The sequence below is a fragment of the Thalassophryne amazonica genome, chromosome 12 (genome assembly GCF_902500255.1).
Source record: "Thalassophryne amazonica chromosome 12, fThaAma1.1, whole genome shotgun sequence".
NCBI classification, from domain to species: domain Eukaryota; kingdom Metazoa; phylum Chordata; class Actinopteri; order Batrachoidiformes; family Batrachoididae; genus Thalassophryne; species Thalassophryne amazonica.
Window position 1 is genome coordinate 55874545 of NC_047114.1, and position 13047 is coordinate 55887591.

Consider the following 13047-nt stretch of genomic DNA (forward strand, 5'->3'; position numbering starts at 1 on the left):
ACAAACCAGACATAGTGGCGGTTGACAAGGGAAAGAAAACTGCAGTTGTGATCAATGTGGCAATTCCAGCTGATAGCAACATCAGAAAGAAGGAGCATGAGAAAACCGAGAAGCATCAAGGGCAGAAGGAGCAACTGGAGCAGATGTGGAAGGTAAAGTCCAAACTGGTCCCAGTGGTAATAGGAGCACTAGGAGCTATAACCCCCAAATTGGAAGAGTGGCTCCAACAGATTCCAGGCACATCATCGGAGGTCTCCGTCCAGAAGAGTTCAGTCCTAGGAACAGCTAAGATACTGTGCCAAACCATCAAACTCCCAGGCCTCTGGTAGAGGAACTGAGCATGAGGAAATCACATACCACCCTCCTCAGGGGGGCGTGAGAGGGAGTTTCATATGATACCTGAGGGTCATGGAAAACTTTTATTGAGGAAACTGATCAAACTGAATTAGAATACAGAGCAATATCACATGGGTACTCATTTTCAGGAGAATGAATGGCACAAAGCATTGCAGAGTTATGTTCAGCACATTTACTATAATCAAAAGATTAGCAAAATAATGCAAAAGCTATCCAACCTTTGGCAAATTTACCTCTTGAAAATTATGCTGTGTGAACTTGTCGGCAATGCGGAGCAGCTCTCGACAGGAGTGTGTGTCAGCAAAGGCCCTGATGCCCAGGCAGTTGGAGGGATCCAGCTGCCTCTTGAGGAATTCACAGCAGGCCTCCTGGATCTCAGCCAGCTGGAGAAGGCAGGCTGCAGGAAGCAGTGTTTGGACATTCCCCTCTTCCACAGTCACCTAGGAGCAGTCACATAATGGAACAAGTTTTAGATAAAGCTCTGTGATGAAGCTGTTAGGCTTATGTTAACTATGTAGCTTCGATGATTAAATGCAGTTAAGTACTGGCACCAAGAGCTCTCTGATCATGAAATGGAAGTGTCCCAAAAAATTAGGCGAATATATTAGCAGAGGTGACATCCTTCTTTGATTTTTCCCCTTCTAAAGTGTGGAGGACAAACAAGAAGAAAACTAATATTCTTTGTTCTTAAGAAATAATGTAATTTTAACTGAAGACCATACTGTAGAACAAAAAGAGGGAAAGTATTTTTTTGTTCAGCTTGGAAGAAAACTTATTTTGGCTAGAGTGCATCCAGAAAGTATTCCAAGCACTGCACTGTTTTCATGCTCCAGCCTTATTCCAAAATTGATTAATTTTTTTTTCCTCAAAATTCTACACACAATACCCCATAATGCAATGTGAAAAAGGGTTTAGGAGAGTTTTGCAAATTTATATATGTATATATATATATATATATATATATATATATATATATATATATATATATATATATATATATATATATATATATATATATATATATATATACACACACACACACACACACACACACACACACACACACACACACACACACACACACACACACACACAGTGAGGAAAGTAAGTATTTGAACACCCTGCGATTTTGCAAGTTCTCCCACTTAGAAATCATGGAGGGGTCTGAAATTTTCATCTTAGGTGCACGTCCACTGTGTTTTTCTGCACATGGGACAGGATGACTGCACTGTATTAAGGAGAGGATGACCAGGGTCATATATTGCGAGATTTTGGGGAACAACCTCCTTCCCTCAGTTATAGCATTGAAGATGGGTCGTGGATGGGTCTTCCAACATGACAATGACCCGAAGCACACAGCCAGGATAACCAAGAAGTGGCTCCGTAAGAAGCATATCAAGGTTCTGGAGTGGCCTAGCCAGTCTCCAGATCTAAACCCAATAGAAAATCTTTGGATCTTTCACAGGTGCTGAAACACATATTTGCAGCAGTAACACACAAATAAATTATTAAAAAAAATAAATAAATAAAAATAAATAAAAATCATACATTGTGATTTCCAGATTTTTTTATTTTTTTTTTTTAGATTATGTCTCTCACAGTGGACATGCACCTAAGATGAAAATTTCAGACCCCTCCATGATTTCTAAGTGGGAGAACTTGCAAACTCGCAGGGTGTTCAAATACTTATTTGCAGCAGTAACATACAAATAAATTATTAAAAAAAAGCTGTATTGTATGTAGCTGCATTCCAATAAAATCCTTCCTGCAATCTTGCGGCCATTTATATTTGTACTTTTAAATGCAACACCATGAAGCAATCAGATCAGAACACTGTATTTATCCAATGCACTGCTTTGTTCCCACCAGTACTACTCTCTCTCTAGCACCATCAACCACCGCTGCTCCCTTGCTGATTGAGTTTGGATGAGGGTCAAACCTTGAACAACAGATTTCCATTAACTTTGCACTATATGCCGTTATTAACACATCTTTTTCAGATACATAATAAACTTGCCTCTGGTCTCGCCAAATGCTTAGGGAATTGGGGAAAACAAACAAACAAAAATGATTATAACATTATTACCTGGGATGTGTAAGCAAAGTCAATGAGCAGCTCCATGGCTCTTTCATCGATATCACGGATAACCACCTCAGTCTGCCTGCTTTCTGCTAGCTCTCCAGTAAACATCGCCCTGAAACAACCAGTTATCGAAAATAAAGCATTTAAAATAGTTTTCACATAAAACCAAAACCAGTACAACAACCCAGTGCATAGTTCACTTAATGTAAAAGCTAAATTTACACTGAAACACAAAATCAGCTTTCTTGCATGTCAGTTTATTTCAGGGACACAAAGCAAAAACTTGAGCACAGTATCGTGGATTAAAATGCAAAAAAAACTACCTTTTTACTTCCATTGTTTAAAGCTTGGTGTTTTAGAGAGACGTGCTGGCAATCAATCATCTTACCACGTAATGACACAAAACACAGGAATAATCTATGAATGAACATCATTTTTCAGGTAAATGTACAATACCACTATATATATATATATATATATATATATATATATATATATATATATATATATATATATATATATATATATATATATATATACACACACACACACACACACACACACACACACACAGTGAGGAAAATAAGTATTTGAACACCCTGTGGTTTTGCAAGTTCTCCCACTTAGAAATCATGGAGGGGTTTGAAATTTTCATCTTAGGTGGATGTCCATTGTGAGAGACATAATCTAAAAAAAAATGCCAGAAATTACAATGTATGGTACAGTAGCCTTTGTTTGCAATTACAGAGGTCAAACGTTTCTTGTAGTTTTTCACCAGGTTTTCACACACTGCAGCAGGGATTTTGGTCCACTCCTCCATACAGATCTTCTCCAAATCTTTCAGGTTTGGCGTTTCAGCTCCCTCCAAAGATTTTCTATTGAGTTCAGGTCTGGAGACTGGCCAGGCCACTCCAGGACATTGAAATGCTTCTTACAGAGTCCCTCCTTAGTTTCCCTGGCTGTGTGTTTGGGGTCATTGTCATGCTGGAAGACCCAGCCATGACCCATCTTCAGTGCTCTTACTGAGGGAAGGAGGTTGTTTGCCAAAATCTCGCAATACATGACACCATCCATCCTCCCTTCAATACGGTGCAGTCGTCCTACCCCCTTTGCAGAAAAGCACCCCCAGAGTATGATGTTTCCACCCCCATGCTTCACGGTTGGGATGGTCTTCTTGGGGTTGTTCTCATCCTCTAAACATGGTAAGTGGAGTTGATTCTAAAAAGCTCTATTCTGGTCTCATCTGACCACATGACCTTCTCCCATGCCTCCTCTGGATCACCCACATGGTCACTGGTGAACTTCAAACGGGCCTGGACATGCGCTGGCTTGAGCAGGGGGACCTTGCTGCCCTGCAGGATTTTAGACCATGACAGTGTAGTGTGTTACTAATGTAATCTTTGTGATTGTGGTCCCAGCTGTCTTCAGGTCATTGACCAGGTCCTCCTGTGTAATTCTGAGCTTTCTCAGCATCATCCATACCCCACAAAGTGAGATCTTGCATAGAATCCCAGACCGAAGGAGATTGACAGTCATCTTGTGTTTCTTCCACTTTCTAATAAATAATCATAACAGTTGTTGTCTTCTACCAAGCTGCTTGCCTGTTGTTCTGTAGTCCATCCCAGCCTTGTGCAGGTCTACAGTTTTGTCCCTGGTGTCCTTAGACAACTTTTTGGTCTTGGCTATGGTGGATAGGTTGCAGCGTGATTGACTGAGTGTGTGAACAGGTGTCTTTTATACAGGTAACAAGTTCAAACAGGTCCAATTAATACAGGTAAAGAGTGCAGAATAAGAGGGCTTCTTAAAGAAAAATTAACAGGTCTGTGTGAGCCAGAATTCTTGCTGGTTCGTAGGTGTTCAAATACTTATTTGCAGCAGTAACATACAAATAAATTATTAAAAAAAAAAATCATACATTGTGATTTCCGGATTTTTTTTTTTTTTAGATTATGTCTCTCACAGCGGACGTGCACCTAAGATGAAAATTTCAGACCCCTCCATGATTTCTAAGTGGGAGAACTTGCAAAATCTCAGGGTGTTCAAATACTTATTTTCCTCACAACATATATAAACAGATGCCGCTGAAGTGAACACTGCGTCCATTTGTACCTAAAGTAGGGGCTGCAGGCAGATAAGATGACACGATGGGCATAAATCTTCTTTGCGCCAACCACAAGCACCACGTCACAGAGCTCACGGTGCTTCCGCAACAAGTTGATCACCTCTAGGGTCTGCCGCGGGTGTTTGTCTGAGATATAGGGCATACGTGCAGGCTGGGGGACCCCTTCAGGGAGCTTATTGGGGTCCCCCAGAGTACAGCGGCTGGTGATATCCATTCCAGTGGTGTCTTGGCGTGCACTGGTGGCCCTTTAAAAAAAAAAAAAAAAAGCGTGAGTACATATAGTACAATGATTTTATGTTCAGGAACCTATAGGACAGATTTGATGAAAAGTGTTTGAGCTAAGCTCAGCAGTGAAAATTCTGTATTTTTCCACTCTTTGGTGCAGCTGAGTCTTTCTTTTAAGACTAAAAAAAAAAAACACAAATCATTTAAATGCAAAAAAAAATAATAAAATAAAAATTTAAATTGCAAAAACTGAATTTAAAATCACAAAGCTATAATTAGGATCAACTCTGAGTTAACAAGTTAAAGAGTTAAACGGTTGAGATGCTGCAAACTGGTGTGCGAATGTAAAAGATCAGCTTAATTCATTAGGACACCACTTTATTTCATTTGTGATGTTTAAAACAGTTGCATGCGTGCAGAACACAGTGCGTCTGTCACCTTCAAATCAAGTCATAAATGACAGGCAGCTGCTGGTTAGTCATCAGTAACTTGGACAATGCAGTCAAACATTTGTCTAGCTGGGAACCAGACGAATCTCAGAGCTCATCATTTGTTCGGGCAGACACGTCTGGCTTCTCTCACATTCAAACAGATTTCCAATTCAAGTCACACCTGGCAGCATGCACTGGTCTCACGTGTTGCAACGTCGATGAGACCACAGAACTGACTTGGGTCCTGGATGGCAACCATCCAGGCAGGCAATCAATCCAAGCCCACCTCTCAAAAGTAATCCTAAATCTGCTGCAGCAAGGTGAAACATGCTTACACTTGACATTCTCCAGCCACGGCGTCCTCAACACTGAGGCACCTCTGACCAAGTTGGATCGTGAAAAGAGAAATGCGCCACATGGCTAAAATGACATAGCTGACCTTCCCTCACATTGCAAGTCCAGCTGCACCCTAGGATGAGCTCTAGTACCAAAGACATCACCTTAGGCCATTGGCTAGTGTCCAAGTCTCACAACTATACAGTAAGACAGGCAGCGATTTTCTCGATTCAAGTAGAAAAACAGATAGGAAAGACTTTTTTGGTTTTAATACATACACTAGTTTCAAAGTCATTTCCACAATGGAAAAGGCATTTTGCACACTTGCTATGCAAAACTTATGGTTATAGATATTTATAGAATTATAATCAGGAGACTTGGTTAATCAAGAAGCCTTAATCTTTACTGGTACTTACACCGAAATCATGTCCATGATTATCACCTAAACCAAATAAAACTTTACATGTTTTTCCTTTCTTATTTGTTTTTTGCTTGTTCTTTTTTTCTTTTTACTACCAAACATCTAGTGCAATATTCTAGGGCCACTCAAAGTACCCCAGGATTTCTTGGGCACAGGGTTAATTTGGTTCTGGGACATGGGTTCACCTCAGATGAGTATTTCACCTAATATTCAAGTCACTCCACTGGAACAGTCTTCAGAGAGTACAAAACAAATAAATAAAGTATAGTTTTATACTTTATATACTTTATAAACTTTACTTTATAAACTATATAAAGTTTTTATTCTCTTTCTTATGAATAGCTTTTATTTTTATTTGTTTTATTCTTTTATTTCTGTTTTTATTTATGTATTTGAAATTTTTTTTAATTCATTTTTAATTATTTATTAAATTTTATATTGACTTGTTTTATGTAAGGCGCCTTGAGATGGCTTCTGCTGTGATTTGGCGCATTATAAGCTAATTAAAAAAAATTAAAGTAAAACAACCTTGGAAACCAATTTACCATGTTATGTGTTCTATGGGCACCAACTAGAAATGTAGCCAGACCACTCACACTTTTTTTGCTATGATGGATTACCTAGCCCACATCAAGTACCAGCAACTCAATTTTAAACTGCTATCTGCCCTGAACCAACAGCACAAGAGCTATAAGAAAATAAAGTGCTTGGAACTTCACTGTTCCAGTTACACAGTTTGAAAATAGCAGCCAGTAATTAAACATGTATAACAATTATGCATATTGGGCTCAAACAGTAAAACTCAACTCAACTTCAAACACACAAGATTTAACCTGATATCTGAGGGTGGGGGCGAGAGAAATTTTTGGTACCTGCACCAATGATGATTAGTCTTTGTAAGTAAATTAATGTTAGTTTCAATGGCATAACCATGGATGATAGTTGGGATAGCAATGCCCTCAAGAGTAGAGAGGTAAAAAATCAAATGAAAAGCCCTGATGAACATGTGATGTCACCTACTATACTGGTGACAGAAGACCAAGGTGTCTCATTTTAAAGTCCCTATTTTGTAGTCTGGCACAAATTTACAGATTGTTTTAATACTACTAAATGGAAGAAAAATACAAATTTCTTCTTTCTTTCATATTACATCCACCTACCTGCGCATTGGTTTTGCGTCCATGCACTGATGAAGAATGTGTGACCCCACAACTACAGAGACAAACACAAAAATTAATGTTAGGCTTTGATCATAATGTGCTCTCAACAGCAAAATAATGACAGTCACGCCCTCAGACTACAACTAATAATTGTTTTCATTCTTGATCGTTTTCCCATCCATATATAGATAGCCAAGTGGCCTTTGCGTGCGTGCGTGGCTTCAATCATGGAGAACCTGGGGAGAGCTGTCATTTGCCGTTTGGTAGGCTTATGTATTTAAGGTCAAGGATGAATGCTGCAAAAATGTAAAGTTGATAGGACTAATATTTTTTGAGAAACTATGGTTATTAGCTAACAACAGCGAACAATGGTCATTGATAATTACATTCTGGACTCACATGCCAGTCCAGCAGGGGGCAGTAAATCATCTATATATTAAAAGCGTGCATGCATGCTTGATATTATTTAATAAGTTCAATGTAAGTACATAATATAACTAGGGATGGGTATTGATAAGATTTTATCGATATCGATGCCATTATCGATTCTGCTTATCGATCCGATTCCTTATCGATTCCCTTATCGATACCTCTTGTGAATTTTGTACTAAAAGTAGGCTTTACAGTTTTTCTATGTATTTCATTGAGTCTTAAAGTAAATAAATATGAAATTGGTCACTGTATCCTTGATCTCTGAACATAAATAAAAATAAACAAAACGGTGTTTCGCTTTGAAGTTATTAATTCAGACAAGATTCTATCGTTCTAACTTGACTCGGCAGAGAGCCGCGCAGTGTTTGGAGCTGTGTGAACAGAACGGAGGACGGTTCTCGTTTCTTTCTCGCAACAAGACAGGAGTCCCAGTTAGTAACTTTAATCCACACAAAAGTGAATCATGATTGACATATAAAGGGATGAAAGTGGTGAAAAACAAAAAAAGCTGAAACCCAAAATTACCCCCCAACACCACCTGCATGAAAATGTTTGAATTCTAGAAGCTCTGAAATGCAATCTGTGACTATTCCAGACAATAAACTGTAGTGAGTGCAGCATCCATTTAGTGAAGGAAAAAAAAACAACTTTCCTTATTCAAATTAATTCCAGTAGTATTCTGCTCTTACAAGGATGCAGCAGTTTTCTAGTTTGGCAGATAGTTCTGGAGGAAATCACTGAAGAAATTAACAAATTGAAAATATGGTTTGACCGAAACAAACTGTCATTAAATAAGACAGGGATGAAGTGGAGGTGTAAGAGTCACTAGGTGTTCACAGGAAACACTTATTTATTTATGTATGTATGTATTTATTTATTTATGTATGTTCATTGTTAGTTGCTTTTATATTTTCTGTTGTGTTTTCTATTCAGGTTCTTTTTGCCTCTTTCTCTAAAATTGTATATAATAATCATTAGATTATTAATATATAAACAAAAATAAATTTAAGAAATATTACAATTTGAAAACAAATGCACCCGAACGTGATGAGCGCTGCAAATGCGTAATGCTAACTTTAAACATTGAAAATGCCATAGACATGCTAACGCGTTAGCGTCGCTCCCGTTAAAATACATCTATCAACTGTTTCAGAAGACCATAACAGGTCGGTTTAACATAGAAAAGGTAAATAATCTTCACAGAAGTATGCTCTTTAGGGTTTTAGCAGGGGAAAATTAAGCGAAAGAAAGAAAGCATAAACGAAGACATAGGTCGAAGCATTGCTTCAATCTGCGAACCACTGCTTCGATTGGTTTACGGTTCAAAGCAAAGCCGTGCTGCAGAAAAGTTGATTACAGACCCACTGTAGGGTCTGTAATCAATGTAGAGAAATTATCATTTTCCTGATACACCCCCCAAAACAATGGCCACTCTGAAGGACCGATAATAGAATCGTTAAGCACAAAGCTTATTGATGTCGGTGGATCGAATCATTTCTTAACGATACCCGAAAGGAACCGGTTCTCGATACCCATCCCTAAATATAACTGTAAATACATTAAAAATACATGGATGACACAAGAAAGTAAAACACTAATTTCCACTGTGGTTCATTTAAAAATAAAATGACAAAATAAAAGTAGCAGTAGTAGTAGTAGTAATAATAATAATAATAATAACGTGTATATGATAACAAGAACCTAAATAATTTATAAATACATTAAGACAGTAAATTAACATAAAATATGTAGTTAACAGTAAATAAAAGGGTTGAGTTTTTCCTCTAAAAGCTGTGGAGGTCTAAGGTTGTAAAAACATTCTGGACTCACACGCCATTCCAATTCATTATAGAAACTTTACATAATTTATTACCACCCTTGAAAAACGTCAGCTACCTATATCATAAACATAACCCAATCTAGAGCACAAGGATCCCACTGGCAATGGACTAATTACTCTGTAATTACTCATCAGATTAAAAAAAAGCTCATTAATCCATATAACTGGTTTTCCAGCCATGATCAATCTCCCTGCATTTGAATGCATCAACAGCACATGAATGCATATCCATGTTTAATTTCATATTACTTTAAAAGTAAAAGTAGACCTTTACTCTGGAAAAGGGGAAGAGCGCGAGCTTCCATCTCCTTGCCCATAAATGGCAAATGGACTGCATTTATATAGCGCTCTTCCATCTGCATCAGACTCTCAAAGCGCTTTACACATCAATGCCTCACATTCACCCCAATGTCAGGATTCTGCCATGCAAGGCACCAACTACACAACGGGGGCAACTAGGGGATTAAGGACCTTTCCCAAGTGCCCGTGATTTTCCGATCAGGATGGGATTTCAACCTAGGATCCTCTGGTCTCAAGCCCAACACCTTAACCACTAAACCATCACCTCCCCATCTGACTAAGCCTGTATACAATCTGTGAGAGGGAGGAAAACAAACACCACAACCAGAAAAACTACTTTCATAATGTGAACCGTGCAACCTGATTGACTGGTAAGAAGGTTATATATCAGATGGGCAATCTATCAGTAAGATACTTGGTGTGCATTTGAAGCAAAGAAGAGTGAAATAAGTTTTTAAAACTTGACCTCTACAAGACTGACAAAGTGCTAGATGTTATCATTGCATCAGCACTGAGCTTATGAAAGAGTGTGAGACTGATGCACACTACTGATTTGTATGAACAACAGATGTGTTGTGTATATATGTAAATATGATTCTACAGTTGTATATATTTCACGTTTTACATTACTTAGCCCACATTTAATTTTATTTTACCTTATGTTTATATTAGTTGTACATATACTCTGAATAATTTACTGTTAAATTTCACTATCTTTTATTTGGCTAAAAATGACTCGCACCACGGAAAGCACCTTTTGGAGTTGCACTCAAATCTCGTTGTAATGCAAATTACAATGACAATAAAGGCAATTCTGATTCTGATTCTATATAAAGCAAAAGAGAGCATTAATGTTTTCTCAAACATGCACCACAACTCTGCTGTGTAGCAACAGCATCAGTAACCGTATGATCACTCCACTGGCAGTGCACAATTGTAAACCAAAGCTAGAGGAAACACGCACTTATTTAGTGACTGCTTTAATTATCCAATCCTGATAGTCCAAAAAATGCCTTGATTGGGCCTGATTCTGATTGCTTCAATCAGCTCGGGCCATCCAATTCTCTACAGGAGTAAGCAAATGGTTTCAGAATGATGTCACAGACATCCAGCTTTTAACACAGTAATAATCACTACGTATTCTCTATAATTTTGTAATGCACTTTTTGGAAATTCTGAACGCTATTCGTTGTTTATTGGTCTTTCCTATCGTAACACTTTGTTCATATTTGCAATAGTTACATTGTACAATGTAACAGTACTTCATTATTATTAATATTATTATAATATAACAAAAGGCAAGGTTGATCCTTGTCATTCGATTGGTGCTTTGTATGTCACATGACATGGATTATTCATCCCATTTGTGTTGCGCTGCATTTAGAGTGCATTTTGGTTCCATTTAGCATGCAAATTTGGTTCCATATGTTTGGTACCATTGCACGCTGATCGCGCGCGCGCACACACACACACACACACACACACACACACACACACACACACACACACACACAAAAAACAAATCCACTGCACTGTAAGCCCTCTGGAGGCATGAAGAGCTGTTAGGAAGAAGTTAGAATGAAAAGCTGGAGTAATTTCTGACATGATTTTTTTCACTGCACTGAGGAAGTACACAGTCTTTTTTTTTTTTGGAAGTACACAAATTTGGTGCACAGCATCGCGGACAACATCATCAGAATTATTTTTGGACTCATTTTTATAGTTCTTGGTGGATTGTTGATGTTAGAGCAGCAGTGACGTACCAAAGCTGGACAAATTTCTGATGTGATTTTTTGCTGGAGTGAGGAAGTACACAAACTTACTTTCTTTTTTGGGGGGGGGGAGTACACAAAGTCAATGGAGTGACGCACCAAAATTTAAGTTCCTTTTTCTGTTGTTTATAAATTAATATAATATCAAATGACAAGGATCTATTTTAGCCATTATATAAAACAAATAATTAATGTTTTTACATTCTTTCAATGGAACAAATATTTAATTTGCCTCATTGAATGGTATGTTACCGCTTTCACCTCATGAAATATTCGTACCATTGAACTCATAAACATTCATTATTTGAATACTATTGTTGTTGTTGGCCAGCATGGTTTTAAGGATAAGCACTTTACAACTGGTGTCGTAGGTGCTGGCACTGCACCTTTGTGTTCATTCCTGCTAGCTGTTCAAAACAAAAGAAAACGGCTAAAGATTATTATTTTATTTATTTTTATATCACAGGTATGCATTAGGAGCCAAAGCTGGAGCCACGTGAGGCTGCTTTGAACAAGAAGGTGACTTTGTCCACTACATGAAATGTGAAGCTAAACTGGAATACTGCAACAGAGCTCCCAGCTCCATGACTGAACCCACAAGCAGATAGCTACAAGAGGACAACGAGAAGCTGCCGGTGTTCGGCTCTATGCCTAATCTACTGCAGGTGGTTAACATGCTACTGGCATGTCAGCAACTGAGCAGCACAGCTACAACTGTGGGGAGAACAGGTGTCTGAAGTGGTGCACTGTGCGGGATATCTTTGTCAGGGTGAACGATGAGACTAAATGCACTGAGCACATTTAAATGCTGTAGCGTTAGCGTTTATCTCTGAAATACACAAAAGACTATAAAAATGCAACTTCCACAACTAAAGGGGGCCACTTCCCAAAACACACAACAGCTTTTCACACTCCTGGGAGTCTTGCAAGTATCAGAATTCTGATGTAGTCTCGACTCAGGCTGCAACTAACAATAGGGCAGTGCAGTCTCATTTGAACCCTGCATGATATCGCGGGATTTGACCACTTATGGGGACAGTCACTCCCATTGAGTAATATATACACAGCATAACTTCACACTGATAAATGGTGTACTGTTTTGTTTTCGGCTGCAATCCCTGAAGCAGTCGCAAAAAGTGCCGTTTTTTTCAGATCCCAGTGGAGAAGGGAAGACGAGGTGAATGGGAAATGTTGTGTGGGTAAGTGTTAGCCTACACAGCTAACCAGAGTAGATACGTTATCTCACCTGCAAAACCGCCTCAACACGTTTGAGCTCTGGGTCATAAACAAAACGTATCACATGTCCACTTTCCACCACATCGGCACTTATTCTTTGCATTTTCACTTTGTTTGCATGTAATTTGCCCCAAATCTCAGAGAAAGTGCCATGTTTCTGTCCCTGGAAGTAGAGAAATGACGCCATATGCGTCTTATTTTACCCCTTTAGGGCCTGCCCTCAAACCAGTCTGTCCTGCCCAATTACTTTCATAATCGATGAATCAGTGTATAATTTTCTTCATTAATGAATTAGTTGCCTATACTGGTACATTAGTATATACCCATTGCAC

The 13047-nt window shown here is 38.5% G+C and overlaps 1 protein-coding gene across 1 annotated transcript in view; it reads right to left on the reverse strand.

The window, feature by feature from the left end:
- The window catches only part of klhl20 (kelch-like family member 20), a 36751-nt gene that overhangs the window by 19332 nt on the left and 4372 nt on the right, over positions 1 to 13047 (reverse strand). The window contains exons 2-5 of the mRNA XM_034182992.1: positions 7136 to 7187; positions 4550 to 4807; positions 2444 to 2552; positions 591 to 797 (exon numbers count right to left, since the gene is read on the reverse strand). Of these exons, the coding sequence (XP_034038883.1) occupies positions 591 to 797; positions 2444 to 2552; positions 4550 to 4807; positions 7136 to 7158 (597 nt within the window). The 5' untranslated portion in view covers positions 7159 to 7187. The remainder of the gene's footprint in view (positions 1 to 590; positions 798 to 2443; positions 2553 to 4549; positions 4808 to 7135; positions 7188 to 13047) is intronic.